The 19293-nt window shown below is 59.3% G+C and overlaps 3 protein-coding genes across 4 annotated transcripts in view; 2 read left to right on the top strand and 1 right to left on the bottom strand.

The window, feature by feature from the left end:
* The first annotated feature begins 610 nt into the window (after nucleotides 1-610).
* On the top strand, nucleotides 611-5441 carry LOC123368906 (serine protease 27-like). Of its 2 annotated transcripts, XM_045014135.1 has the most exons (7): nucleotides 611-869; nucleotides 1131-1275; nucleotides 2442-2462; nucleotides 2752-2914; nucleotides 4042-4313; nucleotides 4770-4939; nucleotides 5118-5441. In XM_045014135.1, exons 2-7 carry the CDS (start codon nucleotides 1209-1211, stop codon nucleotides 5409-5411), a joined length of 987 nt encoding a protein of 328 aa, XP_044870070.1. In that variant the 5' UTR covers nucleotides 611-869; nucleotides 1131-1208; the 3' UTR covers nucleotides 5412-5441. The 2 variants fall into 2 exon arrangements, with proteins under 2 accessions (XP_044870070.1, XP_044870069.1); XM_045014134.1 differs by having other exon boundaries at nucleotides 611-1275.
* Nucleotides 5442-10211: 4770 nt separating this feature from the next.
* LOC123369142 (serine protease 27-like) lies at nucleotides 10212-15741 on the top strand. Its single transcript, XM_045014503.1, has 6 exons — nucleotides 10212-10254; nucleotides 11818-11844; nucleotides 14173-14335; nucleotides 14612-14883; nucleotides 15087-15244; nucleotides 15475-15741. The coding sequence occupies exons 1-6, from the start codon at nucleotides 10212-10214 to the stop codon at nucleotides 15739-15741; spliced, it is 930 nt and encodes a 309-aa protein (XP_044870438.1).
* An 858-nt stretch (nucleotides 15742-16599) lies between these two features.
* The window catches only part of LOC123369141 (serine protease 27-like), a 7153-nt gene continuing 4459 nt past the window's right edge, over nucleotides 16600-19293 (bottom strand). The window contains exons 3-6 of the mRNA XM_045014502.1: nucleotides 18410-18572; nucleotides 17610-17881; nucleotides 17230-17387; nucleotides 16600-16911 (exon numbers count right to left, since the gene is read on the bottom strand). Coding sequence (XP_044870437.1) covers nucleotides 16600-16911; nucleotides 17230-17387; nucleotides 17610-17881; nucleotides 18410-18572 — 905 coding nt within the window. The remainder of the gene's footprint in view (nucleotides 16912-17229; nucleotides 17388-17609; nucleotides 17882-18409; nucleotides 18573-19293) is intronic.

Raw genomic sequence — 19293 nt, 5'->3', positions numbered from 1 at the left:
GGTGGGGACAGGTGTCCCTGCTGGGAGGTGAAGTTTCTCCCTCAGCGTTCTCAGGCTAGCTTAACCTGTTCCTCCTCACCGTTCAAAGCTCATTTTGTTATTTTAAAGTGCTCAAATGAGAGCCGGAATCCCGGGCGGTGGGGCAGCGTGTCTGCCCAGCCTGCAAAGAGCTGCGATCCCTAAGCGACCGACCTGCACCAGGTCACCGCCGAGAGGCAGGTGGCCGCGGAAGGTGACTGACAGTCAGCTGGGGGGGCGAGTGGCTGGCGGGGTGGCCGAAGGAGAGGAACAGCGGCTGGCAGGGCAGCCAGCCAGAGCAAGGACTCAGATGGCAGAGCCAGCTCGGTACCTTCTTCCCCGGGTGGGAGGTGAACTCCCACAGATGCACCCCTGAACCCTGGGACCTCTCTGACCGGGGACAACCCCGGTGAGTGGGGTGTCGGGAGGGAGCAAAGCGGGGAACAGTGAAGGAACTTTTGGTTGAAGAACATGAAGCGGAAGGCACAGCCCCATGCACTCTGGGGTGGGCGTCCTGCTCACACCTTTATGATTATGAATCCTGCTTGTGGCATTGTCCCTTATTAATGTCGGGTGACTTCTCTCCTTTCATTCAAAGTTTCTTTTCTACACCCAGACTGGGTGCTCGTGAGTGAGGAAGTGTTGCCTCTCAGAGGCGCCCAGGGGTGGAGTGTAAATGTCCCAGGTCACTGGGTGGGGGCTCAAACCGGTTCAGTGTTGTATTGTTGAAAAGGAACCACTAGAGACTGAACCCGGCCCCGGTTGCTGCTGGCGCCAGCTGGCAGAACGGTTACACATGAGAGCCCTCTGTGAACCCGTAACCATCCTTTTCCTACGACCCATGCGGCAGAGTAAGTGCGGGGCTGGGAGCCCAGGACACCTGGGTCCTATGGGAGGGGAGTAGAGACTAGCGGGTTGCATTCCTGGGTTCACTTGCAAGGAGAGTGGGGTCTACTAGGTTACAGAGCGGGAGTGGGGCTGGGAGTCAGGACGCCTGGGTTCTATCCCAGCTCTGGGCGGGGGGAGCTGCCATCGGCACCTCTCATGAACTTATCTGCCTTGTGGTTTTATAGCTCTGATTGTGAATGTGACGTGTAGCCTGTAAATTGCAGCCAGTGACTTTCCCTTCCCGGTCTGGGTTTTGGTCCCAGCCCTCGGGGGAGCCGGCTGGAGTCGCGGGAGCCGGTATCATGGGTGTTCTCAGCTGCCCGCTGGCCGCCCTGCTGCTGCTCCTGCTGCTGCTGCCACTGCTGGAGGGTGAGTGCAGGGTCTGCTGAGGTCCTGACCTTGGGAATCTGCTGGGATGAGGGTCGGAAAGGGACAGAACAGGGACTGTGGGGACGGAGAGTGGGGGCTAGTGGGTTAGAGAAGGTGGTGCTGGGAGCCAGGACTCCTGGGTTCTATCCCAACTCTGGGAGGGGAGTGGGGTCTGGTGGGTTAGAGCAGAGGGGGCTTGGAGCCAGGACTCCTGGGTTCTATCCCAGCTGTGGAAGGGGAGTGGGGTCTGGTGGGTTAGAGCAGGGGGGGCTCGGAGCCAGGACTCCTGGGTTCTATCCCAGCTCTGGAAGGGGAGTGGGGTCTGGTGGGTTAGAGCAGAGGGGGCTTGCAGCCAGGACTCCTGGGTTCTATCCCAGCTCTGGAAGGGGAGTGGGTTTCTGTCCCTCACACCTTCAAGCACAACTGGACTGGAACTGTCCATGAGGCATTACTCCCTCTGCCAAAAACTTGTGGCACTCCCTGCCGGAGGACTCTGCCCTCTGTAGGTTTCAAGAGGAAAAGGCCAGGGGTGGGGTTCTCAGCACTTACACTGGGCAGGAGGGGTTTGGGAAAGGGGAGATGGTTTGCGGGGGGGGGGACAGAGTGAGGGCCTGTGGGAAGGGTAGGTTGTGGGTGGCAAAGGAAGGGGAGAGAGATGTAGGGCTTAGGGGGCAGAGAGGGGATGGATAAGTGGGGCTGGGGTGGATGTGTGGGGCAGGGAATAGCTCATCCAGATTGAGTGGGGGGATGCACAACCTGGCTGAGAGAATGGGCCCTTCCCCCATCATCCACAGGGGGAAGTTATGGGGCAGAGACCCTGGATCTAGGGTCTGGGCTGTCTGTGGAGGCTCTCAGCCAGAGGGGAAAAGCCTGTATCAGACTATGTCCCCCTACATACCTCACTTCCTGGGGGGTCACACGTCACACCCCTTGCCAGAGAACCACTCCCACCCCATGGGAGGGGGTCAGGGACCCATGGGAGGCATGCGGGCAGGCCATGGGGGAAAGGGGGCCAGGTAGGGTTGTGAGAGGAGAAATTTCTGGGATCTGCCTGTGAAAATCATGTGTGTGTGTGTGTGTACTTGGGTGCAGCACTGCCCCCTGCTGGAGGGGTCTGGGTCGTGTGCAGTTTTCACACCTCACGCATCCCTCTCCTTCTCTTCTAGGTGCTGAGGAGTTCCAGTCAAGTAAGGAATCTGGACACTTTCTGTCCCCAACTTTTGGAGGGGAGGGAAGTGGGGTCTAATGGATAGAGCTTGGTGTGCGGGGATTGTGAGCCAGGACTCCTGGGTTCTATTCCCAGCTCTGGGAGGGGAGGGGGGTCTAGTGGGTTAGAGCAGGGGGGGCTGGGAGCCAGGATTCCTGGGTTCCATCTCTGGCTCTGGGAGGGGAGTGGGGTCTGATGGGTTAGAGCAGGGGGGCTGGGAGCCAGGATTCCTGGGTTCTATTCACACCCCTCCCCACTTTTCTCCCCAGCCTGCGGGCAGTCGGTGGCCTCCGGCCGCATTGTAGGAGGGCAGGATGCCCAGAACGGGGCTTGGCCCTGGCAGGCCAGCATCCGATACAACGGAGTCCACATCTGCGGAGGGTCCCTCATCACCGGGGAATGGGCGGTGTCTGCGGCTCATTGCTTCAGTCTGTGAGTGCCCCCAGCCTGTTCCCTAGCTGTCCCACCCCAGAGGTGGCTGCATCTCAGAGCGGGCGGGGGGGAGGCATCACCGTGCAGCTATAGCCCAGCTTTTAAACAATCCCCTGGAGGAACCCTTCAGTGTGCCAGACCCCCGGGGGGGTCCCACTCGGCCCCATGGCCCCACCCACTCCATGACTAAGCCTCTGGGCTCCAGGCCTCCTGCTTCAATTCATGAGCTGTGCCCAGCGAGTCCAAGGGAGACAGAGTCCTGGTGGGGGCTCGTCTGCTCTGCAGGGGCCAGTGCACCTTAGCCAGGATTTGCAGTGACGTCAGGCAGCGTTGTCAGACCAGGGCCTGGTTAATTAATCAACTGGACCACGGCTCTGGGAAATCCCTAGGTTGGCCCAGAGAAACCACGGTGGAGATAGAGCCCATCTGGCCAAGCCAGTGCTCTCCAGCCTGCTCTGGGCTCCATATCAGCCGCTGTCTCTCGGGGTACGTTTACCCGGCAATGAGAGACCCGTGGCACGGCCGCAGGTGGCCTGGGGCAGCTAGCCCGGGCTTTTTAGTGCAGTGTAGACAGATCCATTGTGCCCCTCCCAAACCTTATCCCCCGGCTGTCAGCTCTCAGTCCCTTCTTCTCAGCTACCTTCTGCTCAGCTTCCCTGTGGAGACGTGGAAGGAATCCAACTTCCTCCAGGCCTTTGGCTGCTGGGTCTCAGTGTTCTGGCCACGGCGGTTTTCATTCTCTTCTCGTCTTCCCCAGTGATATGTGGTCGGCCTCAGGCGGCCCTGTAAGGACCTCTTCAGTCCACGCCAGAGAGCAATGCTACAGAACCCCTCTGCCCGGTTCCCTGTGCTGCCCCACTGAGAGACTTAACAGTTTTGCACCCAATATGGAAACTGAGGCACATAGAGGCTTAATAAAAATATTACAGAAAAGTCCCACTTCGCCACAGGCTGTTCCCCAGCTGCCCCACCCCAGCGGTGGCAGCATCTCAGCCCCAAGCAAGCTATTCTATGTGGTGTTATGTGCAGCTGTTCCCCAGATGCTCCACCCCAGAGGTGTCTGCATTTCTGCTCTGTGGTAACCAGTATCATAACAAACTCCTGCCCAATGTCTCCCCCTCTCCTAGGAATTCGACCCTCACTGCTTACTCTGTTTCCCTTGGGGAATTCCAGCTGAATAGCCAGAATGCAAACGCCTTCACTTCTGCTGTGTCACAGATCATAATCCACAGCGACTACAACTCCAGCAGCTCTGCCTCAGACATAGCCCTGGTGCACTTACGCACGCCCCTTCACTACACCGCCTACATCCTCCCCGTCTGCCTTCCGGACCCCAGTGATTCCATCGCGAATGGCACCCTGTGCTGGGTCACCGGCTGGGGGAACGTCCAGACGGATGGTAAGACCTGCGTGGGGTGGGGGGTCCCCCAAAGGTGACATGGGAGAACCCTTGAGCCAGGGCTGTATCTGCTGCATGAGTCATGTCACCATCTAGTGGCCACAGCCCAAGCAGGCAAAGCAAAGCCCAACGGTTGCTGAAGAGACGGGATCTTCCAATGGGAGACAGGATGAGGTGCTGGTTGGGGAGTGGGGTCTAGTGGTTAGAGATGGGGGGGGTTGGGAGCCAGGACTCCTGGGTTCTATCCCCAGCTTGAGGAGGGAAGTGGAGTGTGCTGGGTTGGCTGGGAGCCAGGACTCCTCGTGTGCTTAAAAACTCCTATTCTCACCTGACCTACCTAGGTGGGCCCAGACGGGACATCTCCATCTCTGCAGGGGCACAGACAGTCAGGGATGATCCTGCCCCGGGTGGAGATGGCTGAGATGGGCCCTGATGAGGTGTCTTTTTTCTCCACAGAACGTCTCCCTGCTCCCCGCACTCTGCAGGAGGTTCAGGTCTCACTCATAGATGTCGAGACGTGCAACGACCTCTATAGCAAACCCATCACAGGGTCCCCGGGGTCGCGCCCCATCCAAGATGACATGGTGTGTGCTGGCTACCCCGAAGGAGGGAAGGACTCCTGCCAGGTGAATGGATTCAGGGACATCCCAGGAGATCCAGGAGCCCAGGGCTGCCATTGGAGGGGGCTGCGGGTTGGGCTTGAGGGACATTGGCAGAGCTGGTGGGGGACGGGTATGTAATCCTCCGGGGCTGCAGATTGGGATTGCAGGGCACTGGTCTAACTGGTTCTCCTTCTTTCTCTAGGGGGATTCTGGGGGACCCCTCGTTTGCTCGCAGGCTGACTCCTGGTTCCTGATCGGCATCGTGAGCTTCGGAGACGGCTGTGGCCTCCCCTACCGTCCTGGGGTCTATACCCGGGTCTCGGCCTACTCCGACTGGATCCAGCAGCAGCTCCCCAGTGTGGAATCCGGGGTGGTGAATGTCACCATTAGGAGTCATCCCAATGCCGGCTACACTCCAGTGTCCACCCCCCTGCTTCTCGGCACCCTCCTGCTGGCCAGCGCTGGCCCGGGGATGGGGCCACTGCTTGATTTCTGATCTGCTAATTTAACAACCAGCCCTGCCATGGAGGAGACAAGGCGTGATGATGGGTCTGGGAGGGGAGTGGGGTCTAATGGGTTAGCACAGGGGGAGCTGGGAGCCCGGACTCCTGGGTTCTCTCCCCAGCTCTGGGAGGGGAGTGGGGTCTAGTGGTTAGAGCAGAGGGGGCTGGGAGCCAGGACTCCTGGGTTCTCTCCCCAGCTCTGGGAGGGGAGTGGGGGCTAGTGGGTTGGAGCTGGGAGCAGGCGTCCTGGTTTCTATCTCTGGCTCAACAGATCCCCTGGTGACCTTGAGCAAGTCCTGGGTCTCTCAGAGTCCCCTGTTCCTTAGGTGTAAAAGCAGGAGAATGAACCTGCGTTTGTTTGGACCAGGTGTCCTGACAACAATTTTTTTGGTGGCCTCAGAGGGCGGCCACCCAACTCTTGCTAGTGGCTGCTCTGACACTTTTTCCTAAAATACTTAATTTATGTTAAGAAAAACAAATAAATCTGCACAGATCCAAGTCTAAATCATTGGCATTTATTTACGTAGGAGTTGTTGTGTGGTTGTTGGTGGGTTTGGGGTTTTTTTTTTGCAGACTCAGTAATAAAAATAATGTAGTGTTGTCTCTTCTTTCCGCCCCCTCCCCCCATCTCCTCCCAGGACACTGTTGTGGTCGCTGGTGGCCATATGCAGCCACGGTGTCCACATTTAAGAAATGCTGGTTTGGGCTGTGAGCCCTTCGGGGCAGGGACTGGCTCCCACGGTGGGTCCGGGCAGCGCCCGGCACCATGGGGCCCTGATCTCGGCTGGAGTCTGGGCAGCACCTGGCACAAAGGACACCTGGCCCGTGTTGGGGTGTCGCACGTCCCACAATACTACAGAGAATACTAGCAACAAAATATGTCTGTCTGCCTCAGCAGCATCGGTCTGTGTCGATTATATACGCCCACCTGTCGAGATTGTGTCTGTCTGTCAAGATGGTGTCTGCCCCTCTGTCTAAATTCTGCCTGTCTAGGCTGGCTGTCTCTTAATGTGTGCGATCCAAACATCTGTCTCTGTTGTGTCTGTCTGTCTGTTTAGATTGTGTCTATCTAGACTGTGTCTGTCTGTACTGTCTCCATCTGTCTATATTGTGTCTGTCTGGGACAGGTCTATCGCTCATTACTCACAATGATACAAAATAAATAACCCCAAGAATACTGTGAAATTCCTTGGGCGGTTCTGTCCTTGGCCATTTACACAACAAAGACAACACAAGGGACCCCACACACCCCTGAAGTCACACACACGCACACACATCCCCCAGAGTCCAGCTATATACACACAAACACCCTGGGGTTTAGCTATAGACACACACGCACCGTGGAGTTGAGCTGCACACACAAACGCACACACACACAAACACACAGCGGAACCTGCTGAGTCCCCTTGGGAAAACTCCCCGGCCATTTCGGGACACATCCCCCCGTTCTGCATATGACGGCAGCCCCAGGTCACAGAAATTGACAAGAAGGTGTGAGTAACAGTAGGGGGGAATAGTTCTACTTTGTGTAATGACCCATCCACTCCCAGTCTTCATTCAACCTCAGCCACACGGGACCCGGGGACGAAGTGAGGGGCCAATGCGCCTGGGGCAGGCTGGGAACGGGGAGAGTGACATGGGGGGGGTCGGGGTTGGCGGCACATGAAGCAGATTCCCTGGAAGGGTGAGACGAGGCAGGCGATACAGGGACAGGCTGGGCCACATTCCCCGGCCAGGCAGACAGCTGCCACCAGGCAGTGGGGTCACTGGGGCAGTTCACCGACCTTCTAGTCACCTGCGGAAACCGAGCTGGGAGCAGCTGTGCCATGGGAGCCCCCTGCACCCCAATAACCATCCTTCTCCTGCTGCCCCTGCTGCAGGGTGAGTGGGGGCTGGGAGCCAGGACGCCTTGGTCCTATGGGAGGGGAGTGGGGGCTAGTGGCTTAGCACAGAAGGGTGGCCGGGAGCCAGGACTCCTGGGTTCTATCCCAGATTCTGCCACAGACTCCTTGTGTGACCTTCAGCAAGTCCTGGATCTCTCTGAGTCTCAGTTTCCCTGGGTGGAAAAGGGGGAGAATGTTCCTGCCTTTGTCTGTTAAGACTGGGAGCCCTTCGGAGCAAGGACTGGCTCCCATGGTGGGTCTGAGCAGTGCCCCGGCATCACGGGGCCCTGATCTTAGCTGGAGTCTAGGCAGCACCTGGCACAAAGGATTCCTGCCTCGTGTTAGAGTATTGTAGGACCTACAATAATACGGGGAATACTAGTAACCAAAGATATCTCTGTCTGTCCCAACTGCATCTGACTGCCTGCATCGTATATGCCCATCTGTCTAGTTCGCCTTGTCTGTCTAGATAGTGTCTTCCTCTCTGTGTAAATTCTGCCATCTAGGCTGTCTCTTTCTGTGTTGAATACGAACATCTGTGCGTCTGTCTGTCTGGGACGGGTCCATCTCCCATTACCCACAGCGATTAAAAATAAATAACCCCGAGAATACTGTGGAATTCCTTGGGCGGTTCTGTCCTTGGCCATTTGCCCAACAAAGACAACACAAGAGACCCCGCGAAACCTGGAGGTACAAATACACACCCCGGAGTTTAGCCACACACACACACACACACACACACACAGCAGAACCCAGTGAGTCCTCTTGGGAAAACTCCCTGGTCATTTCAGGACACATCCCCCCATTCGGCATATGACAGCAGCCCCGTGGCACAGAAACACGGTTGGGGGAGTTCTCAGTCGCACGGGACCCGGGGACAGAGTGAGGGGCCAACGTGCCTGGGGCAAGGGGGAGGCTGGGAACGGAGAGAGTGAATCTTGCGGGGGGGGAGGGGGGTGTTGGTGGCACATGAAGCAGATTCCCTGGAAGGGTGAGAAGAGGCAGGCGATGCGGGGACAGGCTGGGCCACATTCCCCGGCCAGGCAGACAGCTGACACCGGGCAGTGGGGTCACTGGGGCAGCTCACCGACCTTCTAGTCACCTGCGGAAACCGAGCTGGGAGCGTCTGTGCCATGGGAGCCCCCTGCACCCCAATAACCATCCTTCTCCTGCTGCCCATGCTGCAGGGTGAGTGGGGGCTGGGAGCCAGGACGCCTGGGTCCTATGGGAAGGGAATGGGGGTAGTGGATTAGCGTGGGGTGGGGGCTGGGAGCCAGGATGCCTGGGTTCTATCCCTGGTTCTGCCACAGACTGCCTGTCTGACCTTGAGCAAGTCCCGGGTCTCCCGGAGTCTCAGTTTCCCTAGATTTAAAAGGGGGAGAACTTTCCTGCCTTTGTCTGTTTAGACTGGGAGCCCTTTGGGGCAGGGACTGGCTCCCACTGTGGGTCTGGGCAGCACCCGGCACAAAGGATTCCTGGCCCATATTAGGGTATCGTAGGTCCTATAATAATACAGAGAATACTAGTAACAGAACATATGTCTGTCTGTCTCAACTGCATCTGACTGTCTACATCATATAGGCCCGTCAACCTAGACTGTGTCTGCCCATCTGTCTAAATTCTGCCTGTCGAGGCTGTCTGCCTCTTAATGTGTTACATCCGACCACCTGTCTCTATTGTGTCTGTCTGTTTAGGTTGTGTCTATCTAGACTGTGTCTGTCTGTACTGCGTCCATCTGTCTATATTGTGTCCGTCTGTTTAGATTGTGTCTATCTAGATTGTGTCTGTCTGTACTGTCACCATCTGTCTATATTGTGTCTGTCTGTTTAGATTGTGTCTATCTAGATTGTGTCTGTCTGTACTGCATCCACCTGTCTCTATTGTGTCTGTCTGTTTAGATTGTGTCTATCTAGATTGTGTCTGTCTGTACTGTCACCATCTGTCTATATTGTGTCTGTCTAGGACGGGTCCATCTCTCATTACCCACAATGATACAAAAGAAATAATGCCGAGAATACTGTGAAATTCCTTGGGCGGTTCTGTCCTTGGCCATTTGCCCAGCAAAGGCCATACCAGTGTCCCATACACCCCTGAGGTGCCCGCGCACACACTCAAACACACACACAGATGCACACAGCCCCGGAGTCTAGCTATAGACATACACACCCTGGAGTTTAGCTGCACAAACACACACACAGATGCACACAGCCCCGGAGTCTAGCTATAGACATACACACCCTGGAGTTTAGCTGCACAAACACACACACAGATGCACACAGCCCCGGAGTCTAGCTATAGACATACACACCCTGGAGTTTAGCTGCACAAACACACACACAAACACATACGCACACAGAAGTACCTGGGAAAGCTCCCTGGCCACTTCAGGACACATCCCCCCATCCACATAGGCCAGCGGCCCCATGTCATGGAAACACGGTTGGGGGAATGAGGGGCCAATGCTCCTGGGGCAGGCTGGGAACGGGGAGAGTGATGGGGGGGGGGGGCGGCACATGATGCAGTTTCCCTGGAAGGGTGAGAAGAGGCAGGCGATGCAGGGACTGGCTGGGCCACATTCCCCGGCCAGGCAGACAGCTGGCACCGGGCAGTGGGGTCACTGGGGCAGCTCACCGACCTCCTAGTCACCTGTGGAAACCGAGCTGGGAGCAGCTGTGCCATGGGAGCCCCCTGCACCCCAATAACCATCCTTCTCCTGCTGCCCATGCTGCAGGGTGAGTGGGGGCTGGGAGCCAGGATGCCTGGGTCCTATGGGAAGGGAATGGGGGTAGTGGATTAGCGTGGGGCGGGGGCTAGCAGCCAGGACACCTGGGTTCTATCCCTGGTTCTGCCACAGACTGCCTGTCTGACCTTGAGCAAGTCCCGGGTCTCCCTGAGTCTCAGTTTCCATAGATGGAAAAGGGGGAGAATGTTCCTGCCTTTGTCCGGTTAGACGGTGAGCCCTTCGGGGCAGGGACTGGCTCCCACGGTGGGTCTGGGCAGCACCCAGCACCACGGGGCCCTGATCTCCGCTGGAGTCTGAGCAGCACCTGGCACAAAGGATTCCTGGCCCATATTGGGGCATCGTAGGTCCTATAATAATAGAGAGAATACTAGTAACAAAACATATGTCTGTCTGTCTCAACTGCAACTGACTGTCTACATCGTATATGCCCGTCAGCCTAGACTGTGTCTGCCCCTCTCTCTAAATTCTGTCTAGGCTGTCTGCCTTTTAATGTGTTACATCCGACCACCTGTCTCTGTTGTGTCTGGCTGTCTATCTAGATTGTGTCTGTCTGTACTGTCACCATCTGTCTATATTGTGTCTGTCTGTCCAGGATGGGTCCATCGCTCATTACCCACAATGATACAAAATAAATAACCCTGAGAATACTGTGAATTTCCTTGGGCGGTTCTGTCCTTGGCCATTTACCCAGCAAAGGCCATACCAGTGTCCCATACACCCCTGAGGTGCCCGCGCACACTCACAAATACGCACACAGCCCTGGAGTCTAGCTATAGACCCACACACACTGTGGAGTTTAGCTGCACAAACACAAACACACACGCACACAGAAGTACCTGGGAAAGCTCCCTGGCCATTTCGGAACACATCCCCCCATCCACGTAGGCCAGCGGCCCCATGTCACGGAAACACGGGTGGGTGAGTTCTCAGCTGCATGGGACCTGGGGATGGAGCAGGAGGCCAGTGCGGCTGGGGCGGGGGGGGGGGGTGATCATGGGGGGTGGGGGGGAATTGGCGGCACATGATGCAGTTTCCCTGGAAGGGTGAGAAGAGGCAGACGATGCAGGGACTGGCTGGGCAATGCAGACGATGCAGGGACGGACAGTGGGGTCACTGGGGCAGCTCACCGACCCTCTAGTCACCTGTGGAAGCCGAGCTGGGAGCGTCTGTGCCATGGGAGCCCCCTGCACCCCAATAACCATCCTTCTCCTGCTGCCCATGCTGCAGGGTGAGTGGGGGCTGGAAGCCAGGATGCCTGGGTCCTATGGGAGGGGAGTGGGGGCTAGTGGGTTAGAGCAGGGGGCCCTGGGAGCCAGGACTCCTGGGTTCAATTCTCATTCTCAGCCACAGACACCCTCGCTCGTCCCCACCCTCTGAGCCAGCACCAAAAATGTCCTGTAGGCTCTTGAAGCTGCTCTGAATATTGTAATAACTCAGGGACGAGGCTTCAGCAGAGAAGTGGTTAACCAGATAGGAAGTGCAGCTGTATTTGTGTCCCGTGGGCGGGGCAGGGTGAGAAAGACTCAGCTGTTGTCCCAGAGGAACCCAGGAGTCCTGGCTCCCAGCCCCCACTGCTCTAACCACTAAACTACCCTCCCTTGACCTCCCCTGGCTGGGGAGAGAGACCAGGTGTCCTGAGTGCTTTGTGTTACTTTGCACTGTTTACTTTTAGTGAGCGTGTCTTTCTTTTGCTGTCTTCCTGATTCCTGGTCATTTCGGAAACCGGTTCCCCCGCTTTGCGCCATCTGTGACTCCTCCCCCTGTCTCCCTCAGCTGCACGGGACAATGGAATCCAGACAGGTATGTAACCTGTCGCTGAAATCATATCACCTATCGCTTCAATCAGCCTCTGCACCAGGTGACTGGAGGGTAGCTAATGTGATACCGATCTTTTAAAAAGGCTCCAGAGGCGATCCCGGCAATTACAGGCTGATAAGCCTAAGTTCTGCATTGTGCAAAGTGCTTGAAACTATAGTAAAGAACAGAATTGTCAGACACGTAGAGGAACACGATTTGTCGGGGAAGAGTCAAGGGAAATCATACCTCACCATTCTACTAGAATTCTCTGAGTGTGTCAACAACCACGTGGACAAGGGGGAGCCAGTGGATAAAGTGGACTTGGCCTTCCAGAAAGTCTTTGACAGGGTCCCTCGCCAAAGGCTCTGAAGCAACGTAAGCAGTCACGGGTTAAGAGGGAAGATCCCTTCATGAGTCAGCACCTAGTTAAAAGATAGGAAACAAAGGGTAGGAACAAATGGTCGGCTTTTGCAATGGAGAGAGGTAAATAGTGGTGTCCCCCAGGGGCCTGTACTGGGATTACTGCAGTTCAACACACTCATAAATCATCCGGGAAAAGTGAGTTGGCAAAGTTGGCAGATGTTACAAAAATATCTTGTTAGTCAAGTCCCAGGCAGACAGTGAAGCGTTACAAAAGGATCTCACAAAACTGGGTGACCGGGCAATAAAATGGCAGCTGAAATTCAGTGTTGATAAATGCAAAGTGATGCACATTGGAAAACATAACCCCAGCTATACAGATAAAACGATGGGGTCTAAATTAGCTGTGATCACTCAAGAAAGAGATCTCGGAGTCATTGTGGAGCGTTCTCTGAAAACAGCCACGCAGTGTGCAGCAGCAGCCTAAAAAGCCAACAGCATGTTAGGTATCATTAAGAAAGGGATAGATAATAAGACAGAAAATATCCTATTGCCTCCATATAAATCCATGTCCACATCTTGAATACTGCGTGCAGATGTGGTCGCCCCATCTCAAACAAGATATTTTAGAATTGGGGGCGTATGGGGAGAGATTAACGAGACTGGGACTTTTCAGCTTGGAAAAGAGACAGCTGAGTGGGGCTATGACAGAGGTCTATAAAATCATGACTGGAGTGGAGAAAGTGAAGACGGACGTGTTGTTTACTCCTTCTCATAACAGAAGAACCAGGGCTCACCTGATTAAATTAACAGGCGGCAGGTCTAAAACAAACAAAAGGACGTATTTCTTCACACAGCGCACAGTCAACCTGTGGAACTCCTTGCCAGGGGATGTTGTAAAGGCCAAAATTATAACTGGGTTAAAAAAAAAAGAGTTAGGTCAGTTCATGGAGGGCAGGTCCATCCGTGGTTATTAGCCAAGATGGGCAGGGACATAACCCCAGGCTCTGGGTGTCCCTAAACCTCTGTTTGCCAGAGGCTGGGAATGGGCGCAGGGGATGGATCACTGGATGATTCCCTGCTCTGTTCGTTCCCTCTGGGGCACCTGACATTGGCCGCGGTCGGCAGACAGGACATTGGGCTGGATGGACCTTTGATCTGACCCAATATGGCCATTCTCATGTTCTTACATATGAATCACAAGGCCGCAGGGCGGCACTAGGGGGCGCTGTGCTGCCGGGAGAGGGGACGCCCGCCCCAGGCAATGAATGCTGGCGCCCATGCCCCCGGGCAGCACTAGGGGGCGCTGTGCTGCAGGGAGAGGGGGCGCCGGCCCCAGGCAATGAATGCTGGCGCCCATGCCCCCGGGCAGCACTAGGGGGCGCTGTGCTGCAGGGAGAGGGGGCGCCGGCCCCAGGCAATGAATGCTGGCGCCATGCCCCCGGGCGGCACTAGGGGGCGCTGTGCTGCCGGGAGAGGGGGCGCCCTCCCCAGGCAATGAATGCTGGCGCTCATGCCCCCGGGCGGCACTAGGGGGCGCTGTGCTGCAGGGAGAGGGGGCGCCCTCCCCAGGCAATGAATGCTGGCGCCCATGCCCCCGGGCGGCACTAGGGGGCGCTGTGCTGCAGGGAGAGGGGGCGCCCTCCCCAGGCAATGAATGCTGGCGCCCATGCCCCCGGGCGGCACTAGGGGGCGCTGTGCTGCAGGGAGAGGGGGCGCCCTCCCCAGGCAATGAATGCTGGCGCCCATGCCCCCGGGTGGCACTAGGGGGCGCTGTGCTGCAGGGAGAGGGGGCGCCCTCCCCAGGCAATGAATGCTGGCGCCCATGCCCCCGGGCGGCACTAGGGGGCGCTGTGTGGCACCAAGCACCCCACAGGCGGCTGCATTGCAGCTCGGCGCAGCTCCAGTCCCCTCCAGCAGGGAGCGCCGTGTGTCCTCGGTTCTGTCACGGTTCTCTCCCTCCGCCCGCAGTGTGTGGCCAGGGGGGGCCCCAGGACCGGATCGTGGCGGGGGAGGACGCCCCGCCGGGGGCCTGGCCCTGGCAGGTCAGTCTGCAGTATGAGAACCGCCACGTCTGCGGGGCGACCCTCATCAACTCGGAGTGGGTGCTCAGCGCTGCACATTGCTTTCCCCAGTGAGTGACCCGGGCTGGGCCAGCAGGGGGCTGCGGGTCGGGAGTGAGGGGCACCGGCAGGGCTGGGGGAGGGGCTGGGCTGGCAGGGGCTGCAGGTCGGGAGTGAGGGGCACCGGCAGAGCTGGGGGTGGGGGCTGGGCTGGCAGAGGCTGCAGGTCGGGAGTGAGGGGCACCGGCAGAGCTGGGGGGGGCAGGGCTGGGCCAGCAGGGGGCTGCGGGTCGGGAGTGAGGGGCACCGCTCTTGGTCTCTGGGCGCTGACCCCTCTCTCGCCCCAGGCACGCGGAGCTGTCTCGGTACCGAGCCGTCCTGGGCTCCCGCCAGCTGTCGATCCCAGAGCCCGGCTCCCTGCGGCTGCCCCTGTCCCGCGCCGTGGGCCACGCGCTCTACTCCGGGGAGGGCTCCAGCGGAGACATCGCCCTGGCCCAGCTGGGCCGCCCCGTCACCTTCACCCCGCGGGTGCTGCCCGCCTGCCTCCCGGACGCCGGGGTCCACTTCCCCGCCGGGACCCTCTGCTGGGTGACTGGCTGGGGGTCGCCACAAGAGGGAGGTGAGGAGGGGGCAGGGGGCAGGAGGAAGAACAGAGGTGGGGAGAGGTGGGGGAGGGGAGGTGGGAAGGGCCACGAGCAAAGGGGGAGGGGAGGGGAGGGGGACCCAGAGGAGAAGGGGCAGGGGGGGGGGCATTGTGTTCTCCTCCCCCACCCAGGGTCCCCTCCCCCACCCAGGCAGTGTTAACCCCTCCTCCCCCCCCAGCCCCGCTCCCAGTCCCCATGACGCTGCAGCAGCTGCAGGTGCCTCTGATCGACCCACTGCCCTGTGACGCCCTTTATCGGCGCCGGAGCAGCATGCGGGAGATCCAGGACGACATGATGTGTGCCGGCTACGCCGAGGGACAGAGAGACGCCTGCCAGGTGAGAGCAGGGGCTGCGGGTCGGGAGTGAGGGGCACCGGCAGGGCTGGGCTCGCAGGGGCTGCGGGTCGGGAGTGAGGGGCACCGGCAGAGCTGGGGGGGCAGGGCTGGGCTGGCAGGGGCTGCGGGTCGGGAGTGAGGGGCACCGGCAGAGCTGCGGGGGGGCAGGGCCGGGCCAGCAGGAGCTGCAGGTCGGGAGTGAGGCCGGTGTCACCGATTCTCTCTCCCCAGGGTGATTCCGGGGGCCCCCTGGTCTGCCAGGAGGCTGGGCTGTGGTTCGTGGCCGGCGTCGTCAGCTGGGGCGAGGGCTGCGCCCTCCCCAACCGCCCCGGGGTCTACATCCGGGTCGGCGCCTACCTGGACTGGATCGGGCGGCAGGTGCCCAACGCCACCTTCGGGGTGGTCAATATCACCTCCTACGGCCTGCCCGGGGCCGCGCCCCCCAGCCCTGCCCCCGCCGCCCTGCTTCTAGCCACCTGGCTGCTCAGCTGTCTCTGAAGCCCCGCCCCCTGGCAGCTCAAGCCACGCCCACCCGGATAGGCCAGGCCCCAAGGGGAGAGGGCCATGGTAGGGCTCTCCAGTGACTCCGCCCCCTTCCAGCCACGCCCACCCAGCTGACTGTGCCATGGAATCCCCCCCCGCCCCCGTGGACTCTCCTTCGTGGCCAGTGGATGGGTCCTGCCTTCATCATGTCAAGTGACCCCGCCCCCTTCTGGCCACGCCCACCCAGCCATGACATGCCACACCCACCAGTGGGCTGTGCCGTGGAATCCCCCCCTCCCCTTGTGGACTCTCCCTTGTGGCCAATGGATGGGTCCTGCCTACCCCATGTCAAGTGACCCCGCCCCCTTCCGGCCACACCCACCCAGGCACAAGCCCTGCCCCTGTGGTGGAAAAGGACTGTGGCTTCCCCGCGCCATGGGTGGGTCACAGGCACCAGGCTTCGGCCTGCCGGAAATATTCTCCTCCATGGGACCAGAGCCGGGGCAAGGGGGAGGAGACGGGATACCGGGCTAGATGGGCCCATGGCTCTGATCCAGCCGGCTCCCTTGTGCACTGTTTTAATTTAAACACGGAAGAATGGAATAATAATAAATAAATAATTTACTGCTCTGCAGTGCCTAATGCAGGTTACAAAAGTGCTTTACAAACAGGAATAAAAGAAACCGTAGAATAATTCCCGGGGGGGAGGGGGATTGGACTGCTATTGCACATGGGGAAACTGAGGCACCAAGTGAGGAAAGAACAGAACTGGGGACAGAACCCAGGAGTCCTGCCTAGTGCCTCCCAGCCCCCCCTGCTCTAACCCACTGACCCCACTGCCCTCCCAGACATAGAACCCAGGAGTCCTGGCTCTCAGATGAGGTGCAGGGCACAAGCCGCAAGAAGCAGGGTGTTGGCTAGCACCATGGGCGCATGACTGAAGCTGCCATCTTTGAATTTTTTCTCGTGGCTCCTGTTAGCCACGGAGCCGTGGGCTGTTCCATTCGTGGTGCCCTGGACAAACGCCAGGCCTGGGACGGTCTCTTGGAGCCAGCCGTGGTAACTGGTGACTCGGACGTAAACGCCGGGGCGGTTTTTCTGAGCACAGCCTTCTCCCCAGCTCACCACTCCTGCCTGGACCCAGCTCTGGCCCATTTTACACACCAGCGGCCCACCGGAGTCACCCTAGTGGTCAAAGAGACAGACAAGGGGTTACTGAGATGCAGCCACCTCTGGGGTGAGACGTGGCGGCTGGTTATTCAGGGACCCCCTTGCCCAGCGCCGAGATGTGGCCCCACTGGGTTGGGGCGCAGGGGATATTCCCAGAGGGCCCCCGCATCCAGCGCTGAGACATGGCCCCTCTGGGGTGGGGGCTGGTTATGTGTGGACCCCTCGCCCGGCGCTGAGATGCAGCCACCTCTGGGGTGGGATGCGGGAGCTGTTTCTCTGGGAACCCCCCCACCCAGCTCCGAGATGCAGCTGGCTCTGGGGCAGGGCTCTCACCTGACAGGCGTCCTTGCCCCCTTCGGTGTACCCGGCGCACAGCATGTCCTCCTGGATACTCTGCCGTTTGCCCTTGCGGTAGAGGGCGTCGCACGTTGCCTGGGCGATGATGGGCACCTCCAGCTTCTGCAGCATCTCTGGGGCTTTGCCGTCCCCTGCTGTGGGAGGCGGCAGCGTGAGAGCCACACCCACCGCCCCTCCCCCGGCCCAGCGGCATGGACTGGGGGGGGGGGGCACAATCCCTTCCCCCACCCACACCAACTTGTATCTTTCTTTCCTTCCAGCACAGCCGTGCCCCAGATTTTCTGTGTCCTCCCTCCCCACGGCAGGACCAGGGCCCTGTCCCCGCTCCCCCAGCCCCAGCCACACGCTGCGCTCACCTCTGTCTTTGACCTCCCCCCACCCGGTGACCCAGCACTTGGTCTCTGGCAGGAACTGGGCCTGGGCGTCCGGGAGGCAGATGGGGACGATGCGGTCGGTGAGGTTCACGGGCCTCTCCAGCCGGACCAGGGCGATGTCCCCACTGGAGACTTTGCCCCCGTAGCGGGGGTTGGGGACAATCTGCCCCACGGAGGCGATGACGGCAGGCGGGCTGGAGAGCAGCTGCTTGTGGGTCCCAAGGAGCACTGAGAATCGGGACGGGTTCCTGGTCCTAGAGATGGAGAACAGCAGTGAGAGGAGCCCGGGGCTGGGCTGGCAGGGGCTGCGGGTCGGGAGTGAGGGGCACCGGCAGAGCTGGGGGGGGCAGGGCTGGGCTAGCAGGGGCTGCGGGTCGGGAGTGAGGGGCACCGGCAGAGCTGGGGGGGGCCGGGCTGGGAAAGCACGGGCATCGGGTCAGGAGTGAGGGGCACGGGCAGAGCAGGGGGGGGGCAGGGCTGGGCTGGCAGGGGCTGTGGGTCGGGAGTGAGGAGCACCGGCAGAGCCGGGGCGGGGGGCAGGGCTGGGCTGGCAGGGGCTGCGGGTCGGGAGTGAGGGGCACCGGCAGAGCCGGGGCGGGGGGCAGGGCTGGGCTGGCAGGGGCTGCGGGTCGGGAGTGAGGGGCACCGGCAGAGCTGTGGGGGGCAGGGCTGGGCTAGCAGGGGCTGCGGGTCGGGAGTGAGGGGCACCAGCAGAGCTGTGGGGGGCAGGGCTGGGCTAGCAGGGGCTGCGGGTCGGGAGTGAGGAGCACCCTGATACTCACTTTCTGAAGCAGTGAGCTGCCGTCAGCACCCACTGTGGCGCGATGAGGGACCCCCCGCAGTGGTGGGTGCCGTTGAGTCTCAGGCTGACCTGCCAGGGCCACTCCCCGTCCCGCACCTCCGAGCCCCCCACGATTCGCTTCGTGGGGCCCTGGCGCCCGCACACTGTGGGGAGAAGAGGTGGGAGTTGGGACCGGCTGGGATGGGGGGGTGGGGGGGCGGTTATGGGCTGTATGGACCAGCCGCGCACCTCCAGCATTGCCCTGTGCTGGGTCCCAGACACAGAGAGCTCAGGCCCCAGCCTCTGCCCACTGATGCCAGTGGGGTCACTCTGGATTTACACCAGGGTCACTGAGCCAGGACCCAGCCCTGGCTCCATTGGTGTAACTCCGGATTTACACCAGGGGTCGCAGAGCTCATAATGCAGCCCTGACGCCATAGACTTCATCCCAACACAATTAAATATAATCTCCAAAGCGAATCTTAGAGTCCAGTGAAAAGCCCAGAATTGTAAGGAGGCAGGAGAAGTCGGACCCTGTTGTACTAAGAATCCCAGGTAGGTACAACACTGAGAGCAGGACACTAAAAAAACCAATAATTGAAAATTCACAGTTAATCACCTAACAAAGCAATTCTATTAACCAAGGCTGGTGGTTAGAGCTGGCGGGAGGCTGGGAGCCAGGACTCCTGGGTTCTCTCCCCAGCTCTGGGACGGGAGTGGTGTCTAGTGGTTAGAGCAGGGTGACATTGGACAAGCTCCTGTGCCTCAGTTTCCAAAGGAGGATAATAATCCTGCCCCCCTTTGTAAAGCGCTTTGTGATCTGCGGCTGGGAGGAAAGGGGGTTATCAGTAATAACCCTCATTCCCTGCTAATCAGCTGTAAAAT

Source organism: Mauremys mutica, chromosome 4 (assembly GCF_020497125.1).
Source record: "Mauremys mutica isolate MM-2020 ecotype Southern chromosome 4, ASM2049712v1, whole genome shotgun sequence".
NCBI classification, from domain to species: domain Eukaryota; kingdom Metazoa; phylum Chordata; order Testudines; family Geoemydidae; genus Mauremys; species Mauremys mutica.
The sequence above is the reverse complement of the archived record's forward strand: the minus strand, read 5'-3'. Positions and strand labels throughout refer to the sequence as shown.

What these genes read in the sequence shown, in the direction of transcription:
- LOC123368906 (XM_045014135.1), top strand. Translation starts at nt 1,209, where the DNA reads ATGGGTGTTCTCAGCTGCCCGCTGGCCGCCCTGCTGCTGCTCCTGCTG. An exon ending in GCGGCTCATTGCTTCAGTCT is followed by an intron (nt 2,915 to 4,041) that starts GTGAGTGCCCCC and finishes CCCCTCTCCTAG; the next exon opens with GAATTCGACCCTCACTGCTT. An exon ending in GGGGAACGTCCAGACGGATG is followed by an intron (nt 4,314 to 4,769) that starts GTAAGACCTGCG and finishes TTTTCTCCACAG; the next exon opens with AACGTCTCCCTGCTCCCCGC.
- LOC123369142 (XM_045014503.1), top strand. Translation starts at nt 10,212, where the DNA reads ATGGAAAAGGGGGAGAATGTTCCTGCCTTTGTCCGGTTAGACG. An exon ending in TGCCTTTGTCCGGTTAGACG is followed by an intron (nt 10,255 to 11,817) that starts GTGAGCCCTTCG and finishes TGTCTCCCTCAG; the next exon opens with CTGCACGGGACAATGGAATC. An exon ending in GGACAATGGAATCCAGACAG is followed by an intron (nt 11,845 to 14,172) that starts GTATGTAACCTG and finishes CTCCGCCCGCAG; the next exon opens with TGTGTGGCCAGGGGGGGCCC.